The sequence below is a fragment of the Stenella coeruleoalba genome (genome assembly GCF_951394435.1).
Source record: "Stenella coeruleoalba genome assembly, chromosome: 9".
Classification (NCBI taxonomy): domain Eukaryota; kingdom Metazoa; phylum Chordata; class Mammalia; order Artiodactyla; family Delphinidae; genus Stenella; species Stenella coeruleoalba.
In genome coordinates, this window is record NC_137155.1 from 97,705,931 (window position 1) to 97,719,100 (window position 13,170).

At 44.5% G+C, this 13,170-nt stretch overlaps 1 protein-coding gene across 12 annotated transcripts in view; it reads left to right on the plus strand.

Moving 5' to 3' along the window:
- Window positions 1-13,170, plus strand: part of CNTNAP2 (contactin associated protein 2) — a 977,311-nt gene that overhangs the window by 927,078 nt on the left and 37,063 nt on the right. For 8 of the 12 annotated variants that reach the window (XR_013829659.1, XR_013829660.1, XR_013829661.1 and 5 more), the window contains one exon: window positions 10,121-10,360. Coding sequence is in view for 5 of the 12 variants with exons in the window: in XM_079931145.1 (XP_079787271.1) it covers window positions 10,121-10,360 (240 nt within the window). In the remaining 7 variants the exon portion in view is untranslated. Of the gene's footprint in view, window positions 1-10,120; window positions 10,361-13,170 lie in introns of those variants that run through there. The other 4 variants (XR_013829662.1, XR_013829663.1, XR_013829664.1 and 1 more) reach the window with 1 other exon arrangement.

Below are 13,170 nucleotides of genomic sequence, written 5' to 3' on the forward strand. Positions count from 1 at the left end.
TTGAAGGATTTTTTTTTCTTCGGTAAGATAGTTTTAGTGGCCTTCTGGGGTAAGAATTACAATACAAGTGAGAACTAAGGGAGGAAACCACTTTTTATTTTACTGAATCATTCCATTTGACATTACTTGGAAATTACAGATTTTGTTTTTCAAAATATTCCTATGCTTTTCCTAGCCTGTACTTCTTCATGCTGCTCGTGACGTGTATGAGGCCAGCACCCTTCTCTCGTCCTTTTCTCATTGCCCCAGATTCCCCTGCTTCCCAGGGAGTTAGCTTCAACTGACCATGGGCTGGTCTTAGCTGAATACTCTTCAATGGTTGGGAGAAGAATTAAGGAAGAAACTTAAGAGCTGAATCTCAGTATCCTTATGGTATTGGTTACAGTTCAGTAGGGCTTTCCAAAGCCTTAAAAATAAATAATAAAAAAAAAAGTTTTAGCAAAAGCAGGGCATACAATTTGGTCATTTTGTACACAGGATTCTATTTCTGCTGCTTACAAGTTAAAATGCAAAAGGAAGAGTGGAATAAAACCCCGTGTGTAAGAATGAGGTTCGTCACTTGCAGCTCATGAGACATTCAGACCATACATGTGTGTTCTGTTCTTCAATAGCAAACAGGTAGGGCACGTAGCTTATATTTACTAAGACTCTGAGAGGTCAAATCCAACCTGCATTTCTAATGAAGTAAATCACAGCACCCAGCTCTGTGGTTTGACTGACGGCTACATCCGTTTTGCTGAAAGGTCTTGCCACTTTCAGCAGACCCTGGTAGTCTTTGCCCTGAAAAATCATGCGAGTAAGCAGGGCACCTGAGGCTGCAGAAGAGGGGCGCCAGGCTTTCTGTCTCGTGTCTGACAACTTGAAACATTCAGGGAAAAGAGGGAAATCCATATTTCAGATGTGTGAACTCTTTATGGTGCCAAATGTCTGGTGTTTTGGAAACAGCTAAGGGATCTTAAAAGATAAACTGAGGCATATTAAAATTTTTAAGAGTTTTTCTGAGCAAAAATTGATTTGAACCAGGCAGCATCCAATCCAGCAGATAAAAAGAAACTCCAAGGATCTGTTCAAAATGAAAGTCTTTTTATAGGCGGAAAGGAACGGGAACACTGAAGTTATACTGGCAAAAAGGCAGGTTGGTTATTTCAAAGTTACTTTCCTTGAGGGGATGTCAGGGGTCAGTCAGACAGATTACCTCACTAGTGCTGATCAGGTGGTTCCTGATGGACTGGTTTAAGGTTTCATTGCTGGGAGAGCCGCAACTGTGATTAAGTCTCAGTGTGGTGACCTGGAGCTTAGCATAAGTGACTCCATCTTGGGTCTTTTGTTTTTTAACAGGGATCATATCCTTCCCTTTGTATAGAAATCACAACTATAGTATATTATCCAGCAAGCTTAATAAGTTTGCAGTTTTCAGACTAGATTTTAGGAATGGGGATGACAGTTTTAACCTATATCTATATATAGATATATAGATATATCCCCAAAAGCTCAGGTACTGTGATCGGTTTATACAAATAAAAGTGTAATACTTTCTTTTTGCAAAACAGTATAATAAGCTAGCATCTTCACATTAAGACATCTCTTTTTATTGATGTTTCAGAAAAAAATACAATCTTGTTTTCTCAATCCTTGGGGAAGGATTTACAAATTAAAACACAGCACAGACAATGTAGAAGGACAAGAAGATTCTGCTTCGCCCAGCAGCTTGTCGCTTTGTAATTGAGTTAGCATATGTCACAGGCCAAGAGCTATTTAAATTACACCTGCATATTTTAGTCCCGCCTTCCTTCATAAAAGAGAAAAGCATATAATAGATACAATGAAATTTCATTAATGTCCTTCTTTCAGGGATTAGTAAAATGTCAGAGTGTGTAATTTATACATCAGCTATGTATAGGGATTTAATTCTAGTTGTTCATCTTCTGAAAGGCAGCTGGTCAGCAAGACGTCACTGATCAGAACATTTTGCCTGTAAGAGCAGGAGCTGACGTTGAACCGAGATTCCAACATTTCAGGGCCCTGCCTAGCGTTTATCATTTGCTCATGTTAGAATTGAGGAGAATGAGGTTTATTTGGTTTTGTTTTGCTATTTTAGATGAATGCTCTTGGCTTTTTGGGGGGGTTGGGGGTTTGTTTTCTTTGGTTTTTTGTTTGTTTTTTGGTTTCTTTTGGTTATGATTACTTCCCATTTATTTATTCTGGGAACAATAAATTCTGGAACCCATTCAGGCTCCCGTTCACACAACTATGGCCAAATGGGAGACTTGTAGCCACCCTCCTCACCCACATCAGCTGCTCAGCAGTAACCCTGAGAGTCGCAGCTTAGGATGGTTGCCAGCCCAGCAGGACCCTGGTCATGTTTTCAAGTCTGTATCAGGTGACTACTCACCAACCTCACTTCGGTCTACTTTTCCAAGAATTATTTAAATCTTCAGCCCGGCAGTGATCTCAAACCCACTTCCTGCTCATTTCGTTAGGTCCCATATAACCCCTGCTCTGTGCCGGAGGCCCGAGGTCTATGTAGCAACGGATATTCAGCGTTAATAGATGTGTGAGTTTAAGAGCCACATGACCGTATTTTCAGAGACGAGTGCATTTTCAGTGAGATGGACAGGTTTCCAGGTAATAGTACTTCTGGAAGTAAATATATAATGATCTATGGGATCTAAATCTGCTACTGCCCCTTCCTCCTTCAAGGCCACATTTCACAGCTCTTTACCAAATGAGGCTGACAGACTCTGCCCCCAGTGAGCGTCGCTGCGCCTAAACTTCCCTCCCGAGCGCTCGGCCCCGCCCTCACAAGCAGGCTCTGCGTGACAGACGTTTAATGTACAGTTTCCGGGGTAGGCAGCAGGCACTCACCAGCCAGGTGCTATTGTAGACACTCCGTGGAACACAGGGACTGAATGAGCAACATAGTCTCAGCTCTCAAGGAAACTGCAAATCTGGTAGAGGCACAAGTTCAGGTTTCTGGCCCGTATGGGGAGGAAATGACCACACCTGGGCCAGGTAGTTAGAGCCGGGAGCAGCACCTAGGAGGAAGCCATTTGGAGCTCTTCTTTTGAAGGGCTGGGCACCCCTGTGTTCTAAAGTGATGGAGAATCACAGTTATTAGGGAGGAAGATGGATTTCCATCTGAATGGAACAGAGGCCCCTAAGGCCAAAAACCAAGGGGTTCAGAGATGGACCAAGTTCTTCCACAACAATATTCCCCAAAGAAGAGTAATCTGAGGACTGATGATACAATTTCTTCATCTTCAGTTACATATTTTCCATTTCTGGTTACCTCCTTTACTGTTATTTACTTAATACTTTTCTTTAAATGGACTCACCGTTTTTACTTAAATAAATCTATGCTAAAAGGAGAATGTTTATGTTCAGAGGAAATTTTGTAATGCGACCATAAAATTAAATACCAGTAGCACTTGCTGTAACGATAAGGCAGTGATAAGACATATATTCTATGAAAATAATATGAAGTTCAGTACTGCTGCCTGCAGAAGAGCCCAGGTCCGTTCTTTGTCAAAAAGGGAGCATAGCAGGTATCGAGGTGGTGGAAAAGACAGTCCAGTCCCAACCCGAGACCCTTTCTTTGAAGGATTGAAAGAGAATTGAGAAGGAAATAACTTCGTCACCTTGAGATTGGATGTTATTTAATGTCCAGTCTGTGAATAACCTACAACCGCCTCCAGTGCCACTGGTGGGACATACTCTACCGGAGAGCTGAGGGCAGGAACAGAGGAGGGACGATGCTTTGGGCCAGTTGTGCCCGTGGTCTCTGCTGAGCAAAGGTGAGGTCTGCCATCCCATTCTGATCCCACAAATTCTAAGAGGCTGAATCCCCCAGCCCCTGGCACAGTGAGGGGCACGCAATAGAGCCTTATAAAAAGTCTTAGCTCAGGTCTCATTGACATTCTAAGATCTCTTGGCTCTGTTTCATAAATAGTAAGAAGTTAAGTTTATGGTGAAATTTCATATTTCATAATATCACATTCCCCCAAGAAAGGAATGTTGATAGAATATCCTAAGAAGTATAAAACATAAAAATCAGCTGATGAATAGATCCTATGGGATACACAAGAAGGCTGCATCGATGAGTTTGAGTAGTCTCAAAGGGAAATGAGAAACGTCTCTGTGAGTCAGCGTCTGAGTGTCTGCCCGGTCGCTGAAGAGGCTCCTGGGTGTCCACAAGGCCCTGGCACAATGGGGTCCTCGACTGGGCTGGCTTCCTTCTCCCCATGTTCCTTGCTCAAGTGCTCTTTTCTCTTCATTTCTCACAACACCCCTTGTCTGTCACTGGGTATTCAGCAATTTAGTAAAATGAGCCCGGAAAGCATGCTAATGCATTGCCAGTGTAAATTGCTGCGTCCTCCTTAACAGGGTTGTCATGAGCATTTCATTTTAAGCTTTCAGCCGGAATTGCATCAGTATTTTAAGTGGGCTATTTTCTATAACCCATATCACTATGACTATAAGACACTAAAGTACTAATGACAGCTTGAGAATTTAATTTCAGAAGTGACTGCACTGCATTTCTGAAATCTGCATGCTTTGGAGCAGGCTTTCCCCAGATTACACCTCAGCCATCTCCAGACAGACATCTCAGACATCTCCACGCAGAACGTAGTTTCTTACAGTAAATCGTACCTTAATATGTGGTTTCAGTATGAGATCAGTGCAATCAGCTTTACAGATTAACGTACTTTTAATGAGCTCAAATGCACTAAACTGATAGCTTTACCGTTATTTGTTCGATGTTCTTAAGAAGTGTAGATTTTTATTGCACACAAGTGTTTACAGCACTTGTTGGTGCTTTAACTGATGCTGGCAAAGCTTTGACATCCGTTCACAGCATTTTTAAAAATCTTTATTATTGGCTCGTTCACTAATGAAACATGGTCTTAAAGCAAACTCTGACAGACATTTAAATTTTTTAAAAACAAAACGAAACCTCACTGTGCCATTTTTATGAAGAGTCCCTGAATAGAAATGCCAAAAATCCAAATGAATATAAAAGCAACATAAATATAGTCTGTTTTTCAGAGAGAAGTTGAGAATACAAAACATTTGACTTCTGTTTTTTTTATGAAACATAAATGTTCATTCAGTTATTAAGCCTCAGTTTTCCCATCTGTGAAGTGGGGATAATCCTTTTTAGCTCAAAGGGTTGTTAGGAAACAGTGAAATACTGCATGAAGTGTACTAAAACACAGTACCTCACACATGTACCAATTCTGGTTTATCGTGGAAGCTTTTAATATTATTATCACACGGTCCAGAGTTGGAACCATCTGGCCCTGAAGAAACCAGAGTGTCTATTGCATTTGTGGTCCCCAGGGAATGGGTCTCAGCCAGGAGTCTTTAGGGGCACATCAGCTGGATCTGGATCACTGTCCAGGTTTGGAACTGTCTGCTCTCCTGGGCATCAGGACCCTTGTTTCTGTGACCTAGCTGCCTTTCAGGAAAGGAACAGCAGTCGAAACACTGGGGTAAGGAAGAGAGTGAGCTGAGCGAACAAGCTGCGAAGAGAAGGGAAAAGTGCAGCAGTTCAGCCCCCAGGGCAGTCCTTGCAGCCCAGCCCCCAGCCGCTGCCCACTTGGCGGACATTTCCACCAACGCTCACGGCGACCCCCGCCACGGCGGGAGCCTCAGAGTCCCTGCTTCCCGCCGTTCCTCTGGTCCGTGGTCCTCATCAGAACCCCCTTCCTGGGGGCTCCCCTCTGGCCATCTGCCTTGTGTCTGTAATCCCTCTTTGAGGGTCACTTCAGGGGGAAACGCTCATGGGAGGACAGCTCTTTAAGAAGGGGGACCCCACATTAAATTGGGAGCCCTCAGATAAATACAGCTTTAAACCCGTTTTCTGTGGCGTGATTGGAAAGCTGGCCCGACTTCAAGTTTAGAAAACTATGTCAGGGACCGTACGAAATGCAGCCGGAGTCAGAAGTTTCATACCCAAATCTCTAGCAGAGGAACCAAACTCAAAACGGATTCTCTATAGATTCTACAACGGCTGCGCAAAAGACAAGAGGGTGCTGGTGGTGAACACGTCGCTTTATCCACAGCTTAACTCTGCCTCAGCCCTTCAGCAAAAAGAAGAATCCCTCCCTCTCTTCACCCGGGGAGCTTGCAGGGCCCTGAGGGGCCAATGAGATCGCCTGCTCAGAGCAACTTGCGGTGCTCCTCTAGAATTCTCTTTCCAATGCGGTTCCCACAATCATCCCCTGCAGCTTATATTTAAGCACTTTAAGTTTCCTACTGAAATACAGACATCTTAACATGGTGTTCAAGGCCCTTCCCAATCTGGCCTTGAGCTCTGACCCCATCTGACTCCCACAAAAACCTCATGAGAAACTCAGCCTGGAGTTCTCTTTCCTTTCATCCTCAAAACCTAGTTCTACAGAAGACAACAAGCCTTGGTGGTGATGTGGAGAAATTGGTGGGAATGTGGAATGGTGTAGCCACTGTGGAAAACTGTATGGAAGTTTTTCAAAAAATTAAAAATAGAACTACCATGTGATCCAGCAACTCCTGGGTACGTACACCAAAGAATTGAAATCAAGATCTCAAAGAGGTATCTGCACTCCCATGTTCATTGCAGCATTATTTACAATAGCCAAGACATGGAAACAACCTAAATGTCCATCGACAGGTGAATGGATGAAGAAAATATAGTATACACATACAATGGAATACTATTCAGCCTTAAGAAAGAAGGAAAGCCTGACATTTGCTACAACATGGATGAACTTGGAGGACATTATGCTAAGTGAAATAAACCAGACACAGAAGAATAAATACTACATGATCCCACTTATGTCAGGCCCCTAAAATCGTCAAACTCATAGAAGCCGAGAGTAGAACCATGGTTTCCAGGGGCTGGGGGGAGGGGCATTGGGGGGCATGGGTGAAAGGTACAAACTTTCCCTTATGCAAGAAGAATAAGTCCCAGAGTGTCTGTAGTTAACAATACACTGTATTTGTTATGTAAACATTTGTTAAGAGGGTAAATCTTATGTTAAGTGTTCTTACCCCCCAAAAAAAAAAAAAAAACCTAGCTGTAGTGTTACCCCTCCTGAAGTGCTTTCCAGAAACCTACTTCCCTGCTTTACCATAGACTTTAATAATTTTCCCCGGGGACTTCCCTGGCGGTCCGGTGGGTAAGACTCCGCGCTCCCAATGCAGGGGGCCCGGGTTCAATCCCTGGCTGGGGAACTAGATCCCGCATGCATGCCGCAACTAAGAGTCCGCATGCCGCAACTAAGAAGTCCACATGCCTCAACTAAGACCTGGCACAGCCAAAATTAACTGATTAATTAATTTTTAAAAAATAATAGTAAGTTTACCAAACGTAAGTTTTGTTTCTTAGCTAGGAACGTTGTAGGGGTTAGGAGGCCTGGGGTCAGTCTGCCTGGCCTCAACAGCCGACGTATCTTAAGCCTCATTTCCTCACATGTTGCAGAGGGATAATGCTGCTCGCGCCTCCAAGGGTTGTTCTAGGAATTAAATATCCAGTTTGTCTAAGACAACTAGCACATTTTAAGGGAGTTCAACAAATACTAACTCTTGTTACTGGACAGCTTGTGTTCAGTCACGTTAGTTGGTTGTTTGTATGCTTGTTTCCTAGCGAGGCTGTGAGCTGCTCAGGGTAAACCCCTGTATTTGTCTACCTTCCTAATACTGCTGCACGCACCCAGTTCCTGCGATGAAGTGAATTGAATCGAACTGACCTGACCTGAAGTCCCACAAGATGGCAGTAGCCACCAGCCCCAGAAGCTTCCTTGTGGAGCCCTCCCCTCAGCTAGACAGGCTAAAAAGGACTCTCCTTTTACGGGCAGCTGATGGAGCTGAGGTGTCCCCAGCTTCCTGCCACCAAGTAGCTATTTGTTCTGGTGCCTCTACCACCAGTGAAGCCAGATAGCAATTCCGGACAGCAAGGAACTGAGGTCCGCCTCCCCGTGCTGGGATCAGTCATCCCGAGTCTCCTTGGTCTGAGGGTGTTTCGAGGGAAGGCAGACCACTGGGGGGAGGGGATGGAAACCAAATACTGGAAGGGTGTGCGTGGAAGGCAAGCTGGTGAACGCACAAGGGGTTCTGATATTAGACAAGGAGACGAAGAGTGAGTCATGGAGTAGCCTGCAGTCATTGAGGAAAAGGCAAGGGAGGAAGAGGGGAACAAGCCAGCGCAGGTGTCAGTGGGACCAGAGCCTCTTCCTGGTCGTCATGGAAGCCTCAGGATACATCCTGGCGGCAGGGTTTTTGCACTTGGTGGCAGGTGCATCCTACCTCCCCATCCTAAATGGGATGTGCGTTAGCTCAAAGTCACAGGCTGAAATTTACTGCAGGAGAAAAATATGGAGAATCATCAATTAAAATTTCTTTATGTACTTGGCTAAGTAAGACCCTATTAGAATCCCCGGAATTACCATTCTTCATCATCCCCATTGTCATAGCTCTCTGTTAATCAAACTTCACACGGAACCAGTACAGCTCAGTCATGACACATTTTTTTTAATGTGATGAATAATCAGTACCTTCATTTCTTCTGCCCCCAAGGCCTAAAAGCTCCCTTCTCCACTGATATATTCTTTAATTAATGGGGAGTAAATTTTTATACAAGACTATTTCACCTGTATTCATTCCCCAGGTGTAAAAGGTTGTAAAATCCAACTTTTCAAAGAAGTAGCTAGCCCCCTGTTTCCCGAAGTCTTTGTTTTTCACAGTTCAAGTGGAAGGGTAAATGTCTCACAACCTCGTCCTTGTGTTTACAAGGTCATCATCATGTTAACATACTCTCCCACCCAGAATACAAGCGCTGTGCTCTTCTCTGGAGTGCCATTTGCCCAGCCCCCGAGTTTGTAGCCCTGCACCATCACTGCCTGTAGCAGTAGTTCTCAAACCTTAGCGGTGTCGGGACCACCTGGAGGGTTTGCAGCACACAGATTGCTGGGCCCCGCCCCATGCGTTTCTAATGCTTTCCCAGGTGACACTGCTGCTGCTGGTACCGGAGCCACACTGGCGAGAGCCATGCATCAGGAGGGTCTAGGACTCCTCCAACAGTCGTTTGTGCCAGGTAGATTCTAAAACCCAGGGCTACGGTCGCGAAGACACTTGCTTTTACTGATATGACTGGTATGACAATGTGTGTTTATAGTCATCGAAACAGTGCTTTGGAAGTGCCTCCACCCAGACTCACCCCTGATTTGAATGTTAGTTAGGAAGAAGATGCTGACTACAGGTTTGGGGCGGGTGGTGATTCTTAAATGCATATGTATGTTTGTGACTGAGTTGGGAAAGTTTCCTGACTTCCAAAATGCCCATCTGATGCTAGCTGAGATTCTGGAAACCCCAGAATTCCCAGGGGATTGGATTCTAAAGAAAGGAAATGCCCCACTATAGGCTATGGGAACGCTTTTTCTTTTCTTCTCTTTTCTTTTTTAAATAAAGAATTCTAAAGAAGAAAATAAGAGGCACCAAATGAAACCATAATCTACCAGGAGGGCTGGGAGGGCTGTTCAATATATATGAGGGTCACTGAAGCATCAGAAAAGGGGAGAAAAGTCAGTCAGAACCAAGCGAGTGTTGATAGTATCGGCAGTATCTCACGTAGCTGGAAGGTGATTAGGCATGTGTTTCATTTTCCCAAGTATAGTCTTACTCTCCTCACCATGTTCTCTCGCAACACAGAAGGCTCTTTTAAAGTGAAGCGTCCAGGGCTTCCCTGGTGGTGCAGTGGTTGGGAGTCCGCCTGCTGGTGCAGGGGACGCGGGTTCGTGCCCCGGTCCGGGAAGATCCCACGTGCCGCGGAGCGGCTGGGCCCGTGAGCCATGGCCGCTGAGCCTGCGCGTCCGGAGCCTGTGCTCCGCGGCGGGAGGGGCCGCAGCCGTGAGAGGCCCGCGTACTGCAAAAAAAAAAAAAAAAAAAAAAAAAATTTGATTATAAAGTGAAGTCTCCAGCCCTAAAGCCTTATCAGGTCATTAATTTTTCATCTGAAAGAGCACAATATCTTAAACTGAAACGTAAGAGGAAGATTTGAAGACAAACATTCAAAGGGGACTTGTATATTACAGCGGTGATACGGTGAGTGGGATACGATCTTTACTTTCTCTTTTTCTTTTAGAAACAGGGAAGATTGACCAAGAGATTCACAAGTACAACACGCCGGGATTCACTGGGTGCCTCTCCAGAGTCCAGTTCAACCAGATCGCCCCTCTCAAGGCAGCCTTGAGGCAAACAAACGCCTCAGCTCGCGTGCACACCCAGGGCGAGCTGGTGGAGTCCAACTGCGGGGCCTCCCCGCTCACCCTCGCACCCATGTCGTCTGCCACCGACCCCTGGCACTTAGACCACCTGGATTCAGGTAAAGTCTAAAGCAGTGTCTTGGCTGGGATGCTTGCTTTCTTTACGCCTCAGTTTCCTCACCTGTAAAATGGAGTTAATAGCAGACCGTCGCTGGTGATGTAGTTGGAGGATTAAGGGAACGAAGGAATGTGTGAGCGCAGAGTTCTTAGCACATCAAGGGCTCAAAAGGTACAACCATATTCGTGCTCAGGGCCAGTAGTAAATAAGTCGAAGGGAAGGAGTATAGGAATTATTGACTCTTCTGCACTTAAGTGAGATGATGAGATACCTTAACCAGTGTCTGCAACGTGACTGTCGGATGATCTGATCAGATCAATTCCTCACTTTTGCCTTTGTGACTCAGCTGCCTAGCAGCCCCACTGTCCAAGTTCTGATATCAAAAGATTACCTAAAACCATACAGGGATTCACCTCCCGACACTGTATTTGTACATATAATCCCATAGCCTTCCAGGTTTTATTGGTGCGTTTAGGCTTAGAAAGCTCAGTGGATTTAGCTCCACTTCTGCAGGTGATAAGACTTGTCATTTGAAATCACAGCGCTAAAAGGATGCAGCTGTTGGCTGCGAAAGGCACTGGCTGCAGATTCAGTGTCCACAGGACCCCGAGTGGTGGGGAGCCTGTAAGTCCCCCCCCCTCACTCTACCCAGACTGACATCAGGCTACTCGGGTAACCTCTCCAAGCCTTTGCTTTTTCACCCACAAGGTATGAAGTGGGGTGTGATCTCTGAACCACCTCCAAATCTACCATCCGATGGATCTCCAAAGCAACGTGTGACTTTGCTGATGCCAAAGACAGCAAGGGGACGAGGGGGGAGCCCTGGGTTCGATACCATCACTGCCTCTCCCCAGCAAGTGTCTTAATCTCATTCCTCAGTTTCCCCACCTCTGAAATGGAGATAGTAAGACCTAACTCAGAGAACTCCACGCAAGACGATGGATTTAAAACACTCAGCACAGTCACAGACGTGGAGCAAGCTGTACAAACGTTTAGCTGCAATAATACTAACAAAGTGGTTATTACTATATCCAACACAGTTTGCTATGATGTTTGAATGTCCAGTAGTAAAGGCTCGCAAACCCTCCCCGACCCTAACTTCGAGTTAGTAACAGTTCATCATGGAAACGCCGTGTGCTTGATTGCCTTACATATATTCCAGCCCCGAACACAGGATTTATCCGCTTCCGTGAAGCTTTGTCATCGTGAATTCTTGCCAGAATTTGCCTGCAAAGCTTTGTGAAGCTTCAGAACGAAGCCGAAATTGCCCCATTGTCAGAATACCCATTTTACAGACTAAAGAATTCTCTTCATTCCTCACACATGGGGTCCTATAACATGATGAGGGTGATGACGTGTGCCCAGGGTACTTATAAAAACCGCCTTTTACGAAGTTGTGAGGATGACACAGCGGGCTGGTTTTTCCTCCTGAGATGACTTGAACAAAGGAAAGCAGTCCTAGTGCTGAAAGAAGAGAAGTAGGAGTGAAGTTAGGAGGCAAGAAAAAGCACTTCCAGGGCTGCAGAGGAACAGAGATTTCTCAGATAGATTCCTCCAGATGCCAGGGTGGATGGAGACAAAGCCTAATCTTTGAAATACGCAGGTTACTGTTAGAGGTTCTCACTGCTTGAGGCCATCAGCGTGTGTGGTCCGAGTCCGCTGCCAAGAAATCAGTTTCAAAAGCCTCTAGATGCTACTCTGGGCCGATAGTTCATATTCATTCTGCCTTAATTAGCAAATTACTTGCTTGATGGTCTGTGAGATACAGGTGTATGGGCCAAAGTTTGAGTTCATTTATTTTTTAAAAATCATGCTTTATACATGACAATTTCATTCTTTTGACTGATGTAATAATGTATATAGGGAACATTCTGTTATTCAATGTTCAAATCTAAAGTCTACAATTCAGGTATTATGGTAGGCCTGTACTATATAACATAGGTCCATTTACAGAAAATTTCCACTTGTACTTGTACAGCAAGTTCTTACCTGGTGTTGACCAGTTGCTGTATCAATCTCATCATCATAATTTATTCCATGATTGGAATTCCAGGTTAATTTCCATAATGGGTAAATGCTTATAAAGAAATGTGTATCTGTCTCACGAACTTTATTAAAACAACAGAAAAGAGCTTATGAGCTATGACATAGAAGGCTTGTTTAGATAACATGATTTTTTTTTAACATCTTTATTGGAGTATAATTGCTTTTCAATGGTGTGTTAGTTTCTGCTTTATAACAAAGTGAATCAGTTATACATATGTCCCCATATCTCTTCCCTCTTGCGTCTCCCTCCTTCCGACCCTCCCTATCCCACCCCTCTTGGTGGTCACAAAGCACCTAGCTGACCTCTCTGTGCTATGTGGTTGCTTCCCACTAGCTGTCTATTTTACATTTGGTAGTGTACATACGTCCATGCCACTCTCTCACTTTGTCCCAGCTTCCCCTTCCCCCTCCCGATATCCTCAAGTCCATTCTCTAGTAGGTCTGCATCTTTATTCCCGTGCTGCCCCTAGGTTCTTCATGACTTTTTTTTTTTTTAGATTCCGTATAAATGTGTTAGCATATGGTATTTGTTTTTCTCTTTCTGACTTACTTCACTCTGTATGACAGTCTCTAGGTCCATCCACCTCACTACAAATAACTCAATTTCATTTATTTTTACGGCTGAGTAATATTCCATTGTATACATGTGCCACATCTTCTTTATCCATTCATCTGTCTGTCAGTGGACACTTAGGTTGCTTCCATGTCCTGGCTATTGTAAATAGAGCTGCAATGAACATTGCGGTACATGACTCTTTGTGAATT